Genomic DNA, 15,156 nt, shown 5'->3' with positions numbered 1-15,156 from the left:
CATTGGGTTAAATAAGAAATTGAATTAATATCTGATAATTACTTTATTTCATTTTATGATTATAAGAACTGTGGGTTTTATTTTGAAAAACCAGAATTTAATTTTGTGTGAAACAGGAAGTAGTGTGCTAAAACATTAGCTGTAACTTAACATCACTAATGCGTCGACCAAGTGGCAAACTCTGGTGATAAAAAGTGAAGCCTATCCGGAAGTGCAAAAAGTTGTAGTTCACCCCTCATTCGCTTGGGGCAGGCTCCAAAACAAAGTCAGTCCCCATAGACTCCCATGTTAAAAAGACCAACTTCACAGCAGGAATAAACATGTTTAAAGCCTGGTACAAGAAAACATTTTTGGATTAATAGGTCAAGTTTACCTTCATGACATCTGTGAGGGGGTGAATTATTTTTCTAACTCATCCGTTTGGATGTTATTTAATCTTGACATTCGGCATAATTCGGTGCGTGTCCTTTTGATTGACAGGTATTCAATATCCGCGGCAAGAAGGGAGAGTGCAGCACAACCGGTGTTTTTAGCCGACTAACAGTGCACCTTAGCTTTAGCCCACCTACCATCGTTAGCCTGTTATCTCACGTTAGATCCGAGTTGGCTCAGTTACCTCTTAGCTACAGGCAGCTCAGAGTTTGATGGTTGTCAATCATCCACCCCCACTTTCACAGCCCCCCAGGCTCAAATTTTGGATTTTCCAGGAATCACAACACGCGTGACGCTGCCAAGATGGCGACAGTGGGAACCTCCCAATGAGCGTCAATTCAGCTCCTTAGAAACCTTCAGGTGACGTCATGGAGGCTCCGTCCATCTTTTATATACAGTCTATGCTGAGTGTAGACTGAGCGCAGACTGAGTGCTGCCACTGTTTCTCTCATAGTGGTTGAAAACTAGAGGAGATTGGAGAGCTGTCGAAGAAGCACTTTAATTGTCCTGGTGTCTCCTGTAGAAAACTCCTTGGGCAAGTATTACTGACCCATGAGAAAAACTGAAGATCCAGTCCCTGTGTCCAACGAGGCTGACCATGGATCCATTTGAAGATGAGCCTCCCAGATAATAATCCATTATGTCGAGAATTTTTTTTTTTTTTTTTTTTTTTTTTTTTTGAGATATCAAGAAAGATTAAAGCTGCAAGCAGTGATTAAGGCCCTTGCACCTCTGGCGCTGCTTCGGCCTATTTTGTTGCCGCATGACCCTGCATCCTCCCAGGATCAACTGGCACCTCAGTCTGATCACTGATGATATTAGAAGCGTTCATTACCTTGTTTCTGAAAAATTGTGTGAAATGAATACAAACAGGAGCATGATTTTGACACCAGGTGAATTCAAAGTGGCCACTAGGTGGTGTTATAGTAATTTTTTGGAGTGAAGGTAGACAGGAGCGTTTGGGTTATTGTTTTGCAAGTCAGAAGCAGAGCTTTGAATTTGATGCGTGCTGCGACTGGAAGCCAGTGAAGAGTGATTACCAGCATAGTGGTATGAGCTGTTTTGGACTGGTTGAAGACCAGACATGCCACTGCATTCTGAATCATCTGCAGAGGTTTAAGTAACCAGTAAGAAATTGCAAAAGCAATGCGTGAAATGACCAGAGCCTGGACCAGAAGCTTTGCTGTGTGTTCTGTCAAGTAGGGTCTGATCCTCCTGATGTTGTGGAGAGCAAATCAGCAAGATCGGGTAACCGAGGCAACATGGACCTTATAGTCAGCTGTTTGTCTACCGTGACACCAAGATTCCTGATAGAAGACGTAGGCACAGGCGTGAGTCGAGCTGCATGCTAATCTGTGACGGTCAGGAAGGATTGGCTGGGCAGACAATAAGCTTGGTCTTGGACAAATTTAGCTGAAGGTGGTGATCCTTCATCCATTTGAAGATATTAGCATATTTGCATTTAGATGGTTGTGTCGTGAGGTGGGAAGGAAAGAAAAAGCTGAGTGTCATCTGCATAGCAGTGGTAAGAGAAGCCAAGACAGCACAAAGTGAGGAGGTGTATAGTGAAAAGAGAAGAAGGCCAAGCACCGAGCCCTGAGGCACCTCTGTTGTCAGCCCATGTGATCTGAACTGCCCCCCTCTCCATGATATGCTAAAGGATCTTCCTGTGAGGTAGGACATATTAAGGATGTGATGATGCAGGATGCATCTCTGACTAGTACACTGGGTATCAAATTTGCTTCTCAGCAAGTAATAATGCATTCAATAACTTGAGTACACAAACCTTACAAAATGATTTGTGCTGGGCAATGATTAAAAATTTTAATTGCAATTAATCACATGAAATGTGATTAATCGCATTGTTATGTGCAAAATGTAATTTTCCTCTAAAAGAAAGCCAACTGCTATATGAAGAAAATGCAGTAAATTACACTTACATGAGGAATGAGGTAGAGGGTACTGTTTTTACACGGCCTGAAATCTGAACATGGCCTAATAAGAGTGATATTTGGATGTGAATGATAAATATCAAACATATTTTGCTGCATTTCAGTCAGGGAGACGACCCTTGTCGCTGACCATTTATTCCAAACAATGGCAATGGTGGTCAGCCTGTCTGATTTCTGTTTATACCATTGTGCTTCAAACTCTGTCTGGTACTGGTGAAATGTGAGCAGTACAGTGCAGTTCTGCAGCTTTTAGGATTTTCTGAAACTATTTCTGGTCCGCTTCTTTAACTAACTTCCATATCTGCAGGCTGCCGCCGTGATAAAATACCAAACCCTGCATTGTTTGGCAACTGTGGGGAGTCGCATATGATTGGTTAAGGAACCAGGAAGTTGGAAAGAGCAACACAGTGCACAAAGTTATTCCGTCACATAACTCTTACTTTGAAAGGAGAAAAACTTGACAAAAATATTGTTAATTTAGAGAGACAGGTTGTTAATAGGGAAGCTTCCTTTTATTTCTCATAACATACGAGAACATTTTAAATTATTTTTACAGAAAAAAAATATTTATTTAGCCTTTAGGAAAAGACTATAGTTTAGCTTAAACTGTTCAAATTCTATCACATATCTTTCCAGGATATTGTGATCAGTTGGTTCTATTCTTTTTTTTTTTTACCTGTCCACTTTTAAAACATTAATTGTATTGTTTTACTTGATTTTATTGTAATAACGGTTCAGTATTAACTCTTCATTATATTCTTTTTGACATTGTTGAAATGATTTTAATGTTTTATGGAAAGTACTTTGAGTGGTCTTGTACATGAAATGTGGTATACGAATAAACCTTCCTCAGCTTATTTGTATATCATAAGCTGGATTTCCATTTTCCCAAGAGTTGCGCAAAAACTAAATATCGCAATAAAAACCAGTAATGGAAAGACCTAAATTTAGAAAAACTTAAAAAATGAAATAGCGGTAAAAAGTTTTTACCCTCTCATGAGGTGGTTTTTCAGACATGTCAATATAGAAGTAAATCACAAAAGTCTAACTGGAACACATTTTTTGCATTTGCATCCCTGGATGTGATGTAGGGGTTCACCCGACCAGTTTATCTCAAGGAAAGATGGCATAAATTGAGTAGAAGCAGAAGGAGATGGAAATCCTTTTACAAATAATTAAAGAAAAAATATCACTGCCATCCTTAATAGCAAACAATGGCAAAATGCAGAGTTTTACAAAGAATTCTCCATCCTCCTCAAAGTGGAGTCTGTCTACAAGATTTGACATGACGACCCAAATGCTGGTTTCAGGAGGGGGTAGAGAGATCAGTGCAGGTAAAAGACTGGCAAGGAAACTCAAACCAATGGACTTAAATACACAGAAGAACTAACTATAGGTACACATGAGATGAATGAACTAATCTACCCAGATTAACTAATGAGCAGGAAACAGAATGCAACACATGATTAAAAACCCTAAATGTGCCCATTGTTCCTGATTAAGCTCACCTGGTTCCATTATCTTATTCACTTCACCTGTTCCCTGTTAGTTGTCCTCAGTATCTATACCCCTTGGGTTCTGTTACTCATTGCCAGATCATTGTTATTGTTTCCTTGTGTTCCAGTCTGTGTCAGTTTACCTTTAAATTAAACCCTGGATTATTGTACTTGTCTGCCTCATCAGTCTACATTTGGGTCCTCATCTTTACTGTCCTGTGACACAAACAGCTCAAACGAGTTCATGAATTTCTTGGCAGAGGAATGTCTTGCTGAGTTCATGAAGGGAAAACAGTCACAACCACGGTCTTTTTTTCACATTGTCAATTAATTCCATGAAAATCTCTCACAAAATAAATGCTCAAAACACTAAAAGAGACAAATGCTCACAAACTGGTTTATAATCTATATTTACAGTGAAAAAATTGTCATACAGTTATACAAATATGAAATATGTTCACATATAAATTTAATTTTGAAAATATGTACACATACTTTCAAAACCCAAAGTACTAGTAAAATATGTATTTCCTTTGTATTTCTATCACACCCAATGTCACTTTATTTCTCACACTGCTGAGAAAGTTAAAAGGTCTCTGAGTCCTTTTATTCTTGCTGCTTTTATACTTCTTTGGTTTGTCTTATCACACCCCATTTCACACTTAATTCATTATATATCACACCCATTGTTTTAGTTATTGCAATGAGATGACAAAGCTTCAGTCACTTTGTAGATGAGTTGCTCAAAATATAAACACTGAGTTTTTAGTACAGTTCTAGATTTTCATTGTGTTGAGTACTTTTCAGCAGTTATATAGTTGGTATATGATGCAGTAGGACTTGTGACAATTTATAAAGATAACAAATATGACAGGATTGACAGGTAGACACACTTAACAAGGAGATAATCAATACAAAACAATTTGTGAGGATTCGTCTTTTTCTATTAGTGTTGTGAGCATTTGTCTGCATACCATGTCAACCACATGCATGCTGTTGTTGTGTGTGAAGCAGTAGCCCACCTCTAGACTTCATATAGCAGAATAAAACAAGACATTGGAGTTTTTACTCTACTGAAACTAATTTATTTGACTTTACCTATTAGTCAAAGGTAACTTTCATCAAATAGAGCATTTACATGAGAACATGTAGTTGATGAGGTGTGCAATGAAACTGCAGTGCGCAGGGAGGACTTTTCTGGGAAATCTAGTGTTAAAGATATTATCTAACTATTTAATTTCTGCACACAGAACTACCAGGGTTGCATTAGAGATTTTATGGTGATGGTAAAATGAAGGATCTGTGTGGTACTTTCAGTACTGATTTTCTATTAACATTACAGTTTCAAGTTACTGATTAACATATTTGTAATTGTGAGTATGCCTACTATAGCTGCAGAAAGCCAATTTGAGATAATTACTAAATTGAGATAGTTACTATGTTGACAGAATAAAAAGTTAGTTGTCAACAGATTGCTTGACTTTTATCTTCACTTTTGAAATTATATCAACCGTGACTATTTCAAAACTTGTGCATTCATGGCCATTACTGAAGACAAATGATTGTGCTGACGAAAGGTTGGCAGTATGAATAGACACATGCAACAATTTAAAAATCCACATGCAACTCAACTGATGTGAAGCTAGCAGTTAAACACTGTCAGATTGTCTACTTGTGGACAATCTGTGTTCTTTTTTTAATACAAGTCAAACTGACAAGTATGAAATATTGTCTTTCATTTACAACTGAACCAATGCTTTTTTTATTCAGGAGATTGAAGAGGAAAGCCTGACTTCACATCTCTCCAGAACCTTGGAGATCTCTGACTATGATGATTTATTCGAGGTAGGATTTCTTTTAAAACTGAAGTTTTACAAAGTTTAGAACAAGGCAGACACGGACTGGCCGTATGGTATCCCCGGCATTTTCCCAATGGGCTGACACAGTTTATTTATTGGTCTGACTGGTACATAAATCTAGGATACTGGGCAGCCCAGTGGGCCGGCCCACCCAAATTTTTAAACACCACCTCTTTTCGCTGTGGAGCCTGTGTCTAGGTAATTTATTTATCTTAATAATCTGTACAGAACTTTCTCTCCTGACCTCCAGCACATGAAACATATTGATCTGCGGTACATTGGTTATGTTATTGATACCAGGCAGGACCAATTAGATACTTTCTGCATGAACAGACACATGGTAGCAGTTTAGAAATCATCTGGAACACAGCTGATGTGAAGCCAGCACACTTAATTTATTTAACTGTGTCTTAACAAATCATTAGATTTTCATAGATTTTCATAGATTATAGAATTGTAATAAAATATCAATTATTTTCTTTCATTTAACTGAATATAACTGATCCAATGCTCTTTTATTCAGGAGATTGAAGAGGAAAGCCTGACTCCGCATCTCTCCAGAACCTTGGAGGTCTCTGACTTTGATGATTCATTCGAGGTAGGATTTCTTAAAACTTAAGTTTTACTAAGTTTAGAACAAGGCAGACATGGACTGGCCGTGTGGTATACCAGGCATTTCGCCAGTGGGCTGACACAGTTTATTTATTGATCTGACTGGTACATATAACTTATATTAGCAGTGCAGCTAACCCTGGGAACTGGGGAGAGGGAAATATAGGAGGAGCAGAGAAAATGTGCGATACAAAAAAATTTAAATAAGTTGCCAAATGTCCAAATATGATTGACATGTATCCTCCATGTTCCCACCATGTTTGCTATTTACAAACTGTGGCTGTGCCGCCTGGGCTGCAGCAGCTGTCAAACAGGAGTACTGAGAGCACATAGGCCACAGCATAGTGGGATAACATCCACAGACGCACACACGCCACTAGGCAAACACACACTCACATAAATCCTGGAGGCAGCTGCCATGCCATCACCAAACTTCTCCATGTCTGGAAATCTGCAACGGCCCCACTACCTCCCTCACGTTCCTCCAGACTGCTTTTTGTAGAAAGTGGAACTCCATCCTCCATGGTTAGTTGATTGAGTATCCTGATTACCACATTGCTCCCACCTGGCTGTGGCAAACCAGTAATTGGAGTCCAACCCTACAGTGAACCACTGGTTTCAGGTAGGGATGGTGAAAGCGAGGCCTCATGAATCATCGAGCCAACTTTGAACCAAATGCTTGAAAATGGCTTAGAGTTCTGAATCATTTGACCAAACCAAAGAGCTCCATCTGCTGGCTGTGGGCGTCTGATGGACGGCGTTGACATCTCATATCTGTCATTCCTATCTGAACTTTGAATACGTGTTCAATAAACGATACGTAATCTACCATCCAAGTGAATATTTATTTTCTGTTGTTCATATAAATAACAAGGAGGGGTATTAGGTAACATTTGTTTAGGTAACAGAATTGTGGTGTAAATTAAGTAAACCAATCTGTAATGATAGTAGTTACTCAGTGGGAAGGCATGAGGGAAGGAGTGTTAGTGCAACGGGTATAGTGACTGTGTTAGTTATATTATACAGTTGTAATAAAATTTTTTACTGTTTTATGTGTCTTATTATTTATAATAGAAATTGCAAATGCGTGTTTTCGTCTACCTCATGAGTTGTTTTCTTTTGTATAGTTGATCGTTGTTAAATGTGGAACAACAGTTTATAGCACACAGCACATTTATCTACATAGATTATTTACTGTTTTTTTTATCGTCTATCTAGTTTTTTTTTTCAAATTGTTTATTTTTATTTTATAATGTTTTATGGCATTCAGGTTGGACGGCAAAGTAAGATTTTCATTGTTCAGGGAAGCTTGTTTCCTTACTGTGCAAATGACAAAGACACTTTGAATCTTGAAATGTATTATGAGAAAAAAAACTTTGGCAGCATTGTGATGTGTCATAAAAACGTATTTTCTGTCAGGCTTCAGTCTGCTCCTCTTCTGGCACACTACCTCTCCAGCTTTGGAGAGGTTGCACCTGAAAGAAACGCAAGAACAAAATTGTAATTAACCAAGTTTAAAATTATTAAATTCTCTGCTGATGGTGATCAGAAACCAGCTTGGTGTCTAAGGTCCTGCAGGTGGTGGTTTTCCTCTGCAGCTGTAGACTGAGACGTTTCCTCTGATGCTTCTGGTTGAAGTTTATGATTAACTTTAAAGTCTGCTCTTTGCAAGGCTATTTAAAAAACATCTATATAAAGAAAGGGGAATTAAGCTTACCTGTGATGTTGAAGGCACCGCCTGCTCCGTCCTTCTCTCATACTCCGAGCTCCTTCAGCAGTTACCATGGCAACGGCGTCTCGCGCAGACGTTTGTTTCCCCAAATCTCTAAAAGCTAAATGTGATTCAATATAAGCTCATGCTGATGTGATGCTTTTCCTAAATTTGTTTTCAAAATGCAATGTCGCGCAATCGCTACAGAATCTCCTCTCAAAAACCCGCGATCTCCTCAGTGTTTGGAATCTGAGAGATTGACAAGCCCGGTCCCTTCAAAGATCCCGCTCGCTGCTCGATACGCGCCGATGACGTAACGAGGCCTCGTTTGGTCTATCACGTGACTTTTGGCATGCTGAATCAATGCTCAGAGACAATGCTCGCAACACTTCCGTGTCACATGCTCGACACGTGATCGAGCAGACGGCTCGAGCATAACATCCCTAGTTTCAGGTACAGACACTGCACAGGCATTGAAGAGCAAGAACCCCCTGCCCATAGTTAATGCGAGTCCCACAGGAAATGCATGACATCCATTATGCTCATAGGAAACAACATCAACAAAACAGTTCAAAATCAAAATTCATCATGTGCCACTTGACAAATGCAGTGGCAGTATGAATAGACAAATACAGCAGTTTAAAAACCCACATGCAACAACCTATTGTGAAGCCAACACAGTTAATTTATTTAGCTGTTTCATGACAAATCATTTATGTTTCTTATAGATTATAGAACTAATGTTTGTAAAGTAAGAGATAAGGATTGTAACTTCATATTAGGTTATTATTAATAGAAAACACTGATTGTCTTCTTGTAGACAATGGAGTAACTGTCAGGATGTGAATCAATGATTCGGAATCTTTTTATTCAGTCAAAATAAAAAAGCATGAATTGTTGTCTTTCATTTACAATTGAATCAGTTATTATTTATGCAGGAAAATGAAGATAAATAATAATATCCACATCTCCCACTCCCAGACATCTCTGACCAAGACTAAGAGTTACCATGGATAGAATTTCTTAAAACTGAGGTTTTACTATAACGGTGTTAAATGTAGATTGTGTACTTGTGGGCATACAGTATTGTAGGAGCACCCGTCAGTATCTGAATCACTGTTCTTACAACAAGTCAAACTGTCAAGTATGAAATATTGTCTTTGATTTACAGCTGAAACAATACTTTTTTTTACACAGGAGACTGAAGAGGAAAGCCTGACATCACATCACTCCCCAATCATGGAGAGCTCTAACTTAGATGAATTATCATCAGAGGAGGTAGGGTTTCTTAAAAATTAATTTACATCAACTTTAGAACAGGGCAGAGACGGACTGGCTATCTAGGATACTGGGCAGCCCACCCAAAGTTTTAAACACCACCTCCTTTCGCTGTGGAGCCTGTGCTTAGGTATTTTATTTATCTTAATAATCTGTTTAGAAATTTCTCTCCTGACCACCAGCACATGAAACACATTCATCTGCGGTACATTGGTTATGTTCTTGATATCAGGCAGAACCAATTAGATACTTTCTGCATGAACAGACACATGGCAGCAGTTTAGAAATCATCTGGAACACAGCTGATGTGAAGCCAGCACACTTAATTTATTTAACTGTGTCTTAACAAATCATTAGATTTTCATAGATTATAGAATTGTAATAAAATATCAATTATTTTCTTTCATTTAACTGAATATAACTGAACCAATGCTTTTTTTATTCAGGAGACTGAAGAGGAAAGCCTAACTCCGCATCGCCTTTCCAAAACAGAGTTCCGTGTTCGTGTTTTTTTTGCGGTAAGATTTCTACAACTGAAGTTTAATTCATTTCAGAGCAGGGCTAATTTCAGGGATGTTGTAGTCATGGTAGAATGATAAAACTGTGAGGTACTTTGAGTTGAAATTTAACACTTTCTGGGGACATGTGAAACTCAAACAGTTTTCACACATGAACAATAAAGACACTCAGGATAAAGTCCAGTCTGATTTTCAAGAAAACCTGCACTGCACATTATGGTCAAGCAGTGGCATCTCTACCATGAAAAGTGAAGTGGGTCACAACACACTACAGCTTTTTTCTGTGATGCATACACACAGTACAACCTGAGTTTGATCAGTAATAATTCAAGAATAGGTTACAACATTCTTTATGCATAACATACAAATAAAGGGTCACTAAAAAGAGCCACTTATCAGTGTTGTTCATTTCTTGAACAGAACAGATGGACATTGATCTTTAATTTAGGCAAACTTGTCAATATCCAATAGTCCAATAATACATGAATGAATTCATTTACAATGGACAGCATAGTCAGTGCATTTAAGTTCCGCTGCCCCATTGTGTTTCGTTTGAATGTCTTAATCCTTTTCAGTGCTGAAAAGTTTTTCTCTGACTCAGCTGTGGTCATTTGTGTTATGATAATAATTTTAGGCAGTCTGTAGGTTGTTGTTGTAATAAATCAACTGCACCAAAGAAAGAATATTTCCTGCACTTGTCTGAGTGTAGTCTTCTCAGCTGTTTCTTGACCTGATTACATGTGAAGTTGACAGGTAAAGGAGGGTTGTCAGGTCTATCACCGGAGGCAGAGGTGCTGTAAGAAGAGGGAGGGAGAGAGGGTGGTGTGGCGGGGGGGTTTCAGGCTTGCTCCTGACAAGTTAGAAGGGGGCTGAGCAGTCGCCGCAGAGTCAAATCTGTTTAAAAACATATTCAGCTTGTTGGCCCTGTCCTCATCACCTCATATCACTGTTCTTCATAAATTATTACTGTATAAAGACTGATTCTGTTTCACTTAATTATATTAAAGGCCCAAATATGTTTGACGCAGAAGACGGATATGTAGAATGATGAACAGTTTCGTCCGTCGTCTTCGTTGGTTATGTGCATAATTTGGTCCGTTTTCAGGGAGCTTAGCTATTTGTCGATTGATGCAGAAGACAAAACAATACCGCTGGAAATTGCGGGGGCAGTGTGAAGGTAACACGCAACCAGTGAAAGGAACTAACCAGAGAAGAAGAAAAAGAACAGGAAGAAGATGATGCAGAACCGCCAAATAAAAAGCACCCAAAAAAGACATGTTTGCCGTTGTCTAAAACTTCTTCTTCTTCATTTTCTTCATCTTCTGGTGTTTTTGGACAGCTATAAACAACTTTATAGTGGTGCCTTACTGCTAACAACCGGGGTCAAAACGTGGAAGTGAACTCTGAACTCTTGGATCTGGGCTGATGCCATTGGCGGAAACCACATGACCTAAAAAGATCACTTCTTGCTTTGACAAGTTACACTTGTCAGTGTTCAATGTGATGCCAGCCTGCTGCATCCTCCTACACACAACATGAAGACGAGTGTCATGCTCCTCTTGTGTTCTGCCCCAGACCAACATGTCATTCATCTGGTGGACAACTCCTTCAAGACTACCCATTTTGAAAGTGTTCAGGGTCAGAGGCTATTCCAAAAGGCAGCCGCTTAAAATAGTTTCTGCCAAAGGGTGTGATGAAAGTGGTATACTTAGCTGAATCTTCTGTCAGGGGTATCTGCCAAAATCCCAGGTTAGCATCCAGCTTGCTGAAAATTCTGGCTCCAGCCAGTCTGTCAAGTGTTTCCTAGACCGATGGCAGGATGTACTTTTCTCAACACACAGAAAGGCTGAGGTGTGTTAGATCAACACATATGCACACCCTTTCCGTTTTCTTTTTTGGCACCACTACCATGCCTGAACACCAGTCGGTTGTCTTTTTCCATGCGGGAAAGTTTTTGTTTGACTTTTTCCATGAGTGGCAATGGTATCCTTTGATCATCTTTGAACACCTTGCGTGGCAGAACTGTAACATCAGCTCCTATGTCTATTTTAAATTACATTTTTCTGTCATTGAGTTCAATGTTCACCATCCATGGCTCCCCATTGTTTGTAACACTGCCGAGGAATAAAGCATCAACATCCTCTTCCACTTCGTGCACAGTCTTTAAGAGCTTTACACACATGTTTGTATTGTCCCCTTTTTTCACATAAGTGGCATTTTACTTCATTAGCTTGGCAATCTTGCTTTGATGTGACAGAGCTGCTGCAATAATAACACTGAGCATTTAATTAATGGTGGTTGCTCCCTGATTTACTTTGGTGACTGCTTTCTTGGCGTAGTTTTGTTTTAGCAAACTTACTACTGCCTTTGTGCACTCTGTCAACACATTTTTCATCACTTGCCTGTGTTCTGATGTCTCCTCACAGTGTGGAGTGTAAAATGAGAGTAAGATCTGGATCGAGCTGCATAAGTTCTGATAGGTGCTTATCCATCAGACCAACGACTAGCCGATCATGAATTAGATTGTCATGTAGCACCCCCTAAATTCGAGAGTCATGTTTGTACAGAATGAGGGGGCTGCTTTGTATGTGTGCATACATGTGTGTGTGTGCGACTGTGTGAAAGATTTTGAGTGTTTTTTTTATTGTTATGTAATTCTATTTTGATGTGTGTAAAGGCTTGTTTTATTTTTAATATGCATGCATTGAAATATGCTTGAATTATTTAATCATGTAAAGCACTTTGTGTTGCCTTCGACATGAAAAGCACTTTATAAATTAAGTTTGATTTGATTTGATTTAGTCTTTACCATGTTTATTTCCTTATTTTTTTTTTCTCTATTACCTTGCGTCCAAGCTGTCAATCATCTGCTTTGGTGCAGTGTTTCTTGTCCACTCTGAGAAGTCGATCCCTGCACAACTGATGACAGCTTACTTTGATCTGAGCCAGACTGAACCTTTTATTTATTTTACTGCAATTTCTTTTCATGTCTAATGTATAATGCCTCATTTAGGATTCTGGGTTGACTTTAGTGAGACAGAGCTCAACTGCACTTCTGGTTATCGTAACATTGCTTAGCTGATAATTGCATGCAGTCATTTCATGTCCATTTAGTCATTCTGATCTGATCAGTGCAACCTGTTCATTTAGGATGCAGTAAAATGAAAATTCCCAAACTGAAATGTAATGCAACTGCTTGGTACTTCTACATAACCTAAAATAGTCTGATCTAATTGAGTTTGAGCATATTGAAGCTGTTGGCAACTTAAATATCCTTATAATATCCTTACCAGTGAGGTACAACAAGGACCAAGTCCAAATTTGTCAAGCACGAAAATTAAATAATCCCAAACCTACATTTTTAAATTTCAGTATTTATATTTTTATTTTGGCGGTTTCGGTCCTCCATTCTTCAGACCTTCTTCAGTTTTATAGGCACACATTTCATGATAGTACATTCAGATATTAAGGCCTTTAACTTTAGATTATAATGGTAGCTAAAGCACAAAAAAGTGACGCATAAACAAAACCATCCTAACAGATCAGAGCACAGTGAGGTTTCATCATTTGTGCGAGGATTAACTCCTTAGTGTGGATAAGATAACCTTCCCCAAGCAGATGATAGGCAGCTTGGACACAATGAATATATATATAGGGAAAAGAATGAAAAATTATAAATATAAATATATAAAATATTTATTTATTTTAGATCAAAATTAATTTGTATATATTTTGTCATTATGAATGTTTTTCTGTATTGTTTTAGGTGTTTGTCTATATATGTCCTTATTCTTTTCCAGATTTAATGTTTGTTGTGGCATCTGTCATAGATCAATGCACATAAATAAATGCAGGCCTCAGTGTTGTTTTACAGTAGGCTAATATTAGGCTATAAGACAAGCTAATAATCACTATTTGTTGCAAAACTGGTATTAAATTTAATTTGTCATTAAACACTGTGTTATAAAATCCTCAAGGTTATTTGTTCGCTCTAAATGTAAGCCTAAAGGAGTAACTAGCTACTTTAATTTTGACAGGATAAAGCTATTTCTTCTTTTTGCTTGTTTTTTCTTTGCTCTCAATGTTTTGATAATATTTTCTTTTCAAATTTTATCACAGCGTACATCAAAACTCCAGATGTAATATAGTCATCCATATGTTTTACAACTGTAGCTGGTTTACAGCAGCTTCATCTAGAATAATGTAGACCAATTGATGATGAAAACTCAGACATATATTAACTTAAACTATTTTATTTCTCATCGTGAAGGGTAGGTCAACAGAACTGGACAACAGTCTTTTCGACAACACCATACTGGACTCCAGAATCCAAAAGAAACTGGTAAGAACAATTGTTTTATGATGAACTAAATTATTTTTGTTTTATCAGTAGCTACTTCCATTAGATAAGTTTATTTCTAGTTTCTGTTAAAAGGAATGCACCACAGTTTTTTTATTATGATTATTATGAAGAGATACCAAAAAATTGTGAATTATACATCATGTGATCTACCATTTGTAACTGTCACAATTTTCTGATATTTTCATAGATATTCTTTCAGATTACCAAACATACTCTTGATAAACCTTGTAGGTTTAATTATTTTAGAGCAGCTTGTAGATGTAGAAAAATATTCCAGGAGCAAAGCACAATGATAAAAATAAATAAATAAAGGGAAAACTTTAACAACACATCTTAGATCCTGATAAATGAAATATTCCAGTTGAAAATCTTTATCTTTATTTATTACGCTGGTCATGCTGGAAGATGTTGCTGGCAGCAGAACGTTCTCCATGGCATCTCAGGCTTTCTCAAGTCACATGTGCTCTATGTGAACCTACTCTCATTCGTGAAGAGCACAGGGTACCAATAGCAAATCTGCCAATCCTGGTGTTCTCTGATCAGATTGCACATTTTGGGGCTGTTAGCACAGCTGTATAAATACAGTAACACAATCACTATCCCAGTTGCATAAACATCCTTTTCCCCTACTCTTCATGTTTAAAAACTTTAAGTTTGACACCTCATCACTGATACAAAAAACAATAACTTGGGGTTGAGAACATATCCTTCATTAACACAGAGTCACAGATAAGACATGGAGCCGTGTGATAGTAATGTAGTCATGGAGTCATGTTAATGCGTTCCCTCAAATGCATCACACGCAGGCAGCCAGCAGATGTGTTTATTATGTGTTAATGCAGTGAGTCAATCTCACAGCATTGATGTCAAAGTAGCTCTGAGTTTCATGAGGCTTTGGTTTCAAGTTCAAGTTAATTTGTATAGCACATTTACTG

At 38.0% G+C, this 15,156-nt stretch overlaps 1 protein-coding gene across 1 annotated transcript in view; it reads left to right on the top strand.

Moving 5' to 3' along the window:
• LOC121643384 (serine/arginine repetitive matrix protein 2-like) overlaps window positions 1-15,156 on the top strand; it is a 45,923-nt gene that overhangs the window by 13,360 nt on the left and 17,407 nt on the right. The window contains exons 3-7 of the mRNA XM_041990773.1: window positions 5,651-5,725; window positions 6,263-6,337; window positions 9,260-9,340; window positions 9,787-9,858; window positions 14,129-14,200. Of these exons, the coding sequence (XP_041846707.1) occupies window positions 5,651-5,725; window positions 6,263-6,337; window positions 9,260-9,340; window positions 9,787-9,858; window positions 14,129-14,200 (375 nt within the window). The remainder of the gene's footprint in view (window positions 1-5,650; window positions 5,726-6,262; window positions 6,338-9,259; window positions 9,341-9,786; window positions 9,859-14,128; window positions 14,201-15,156) is intronic.

The sequence above is a fragment of the Melanotaenia boesemani genome, chromosome 7, assembly GCF_017639745.1.
Source record: "Melanotaenia boesemani isolate fMelBoe1 chromosome 7, fMelBoe1.pri, whole genome shotgun sequence".
NCBI lineage: Eukaryota > Metazoa > Chordata > Actinopteri > Atheriniformes > Melanotaeniidae > Melanotaenia > Melanotaenia boesemani.
Note: the sequence above shows the minus strand (reverse complement) of the source record. Positions and strands in the feature narration are given on the sequence as shown.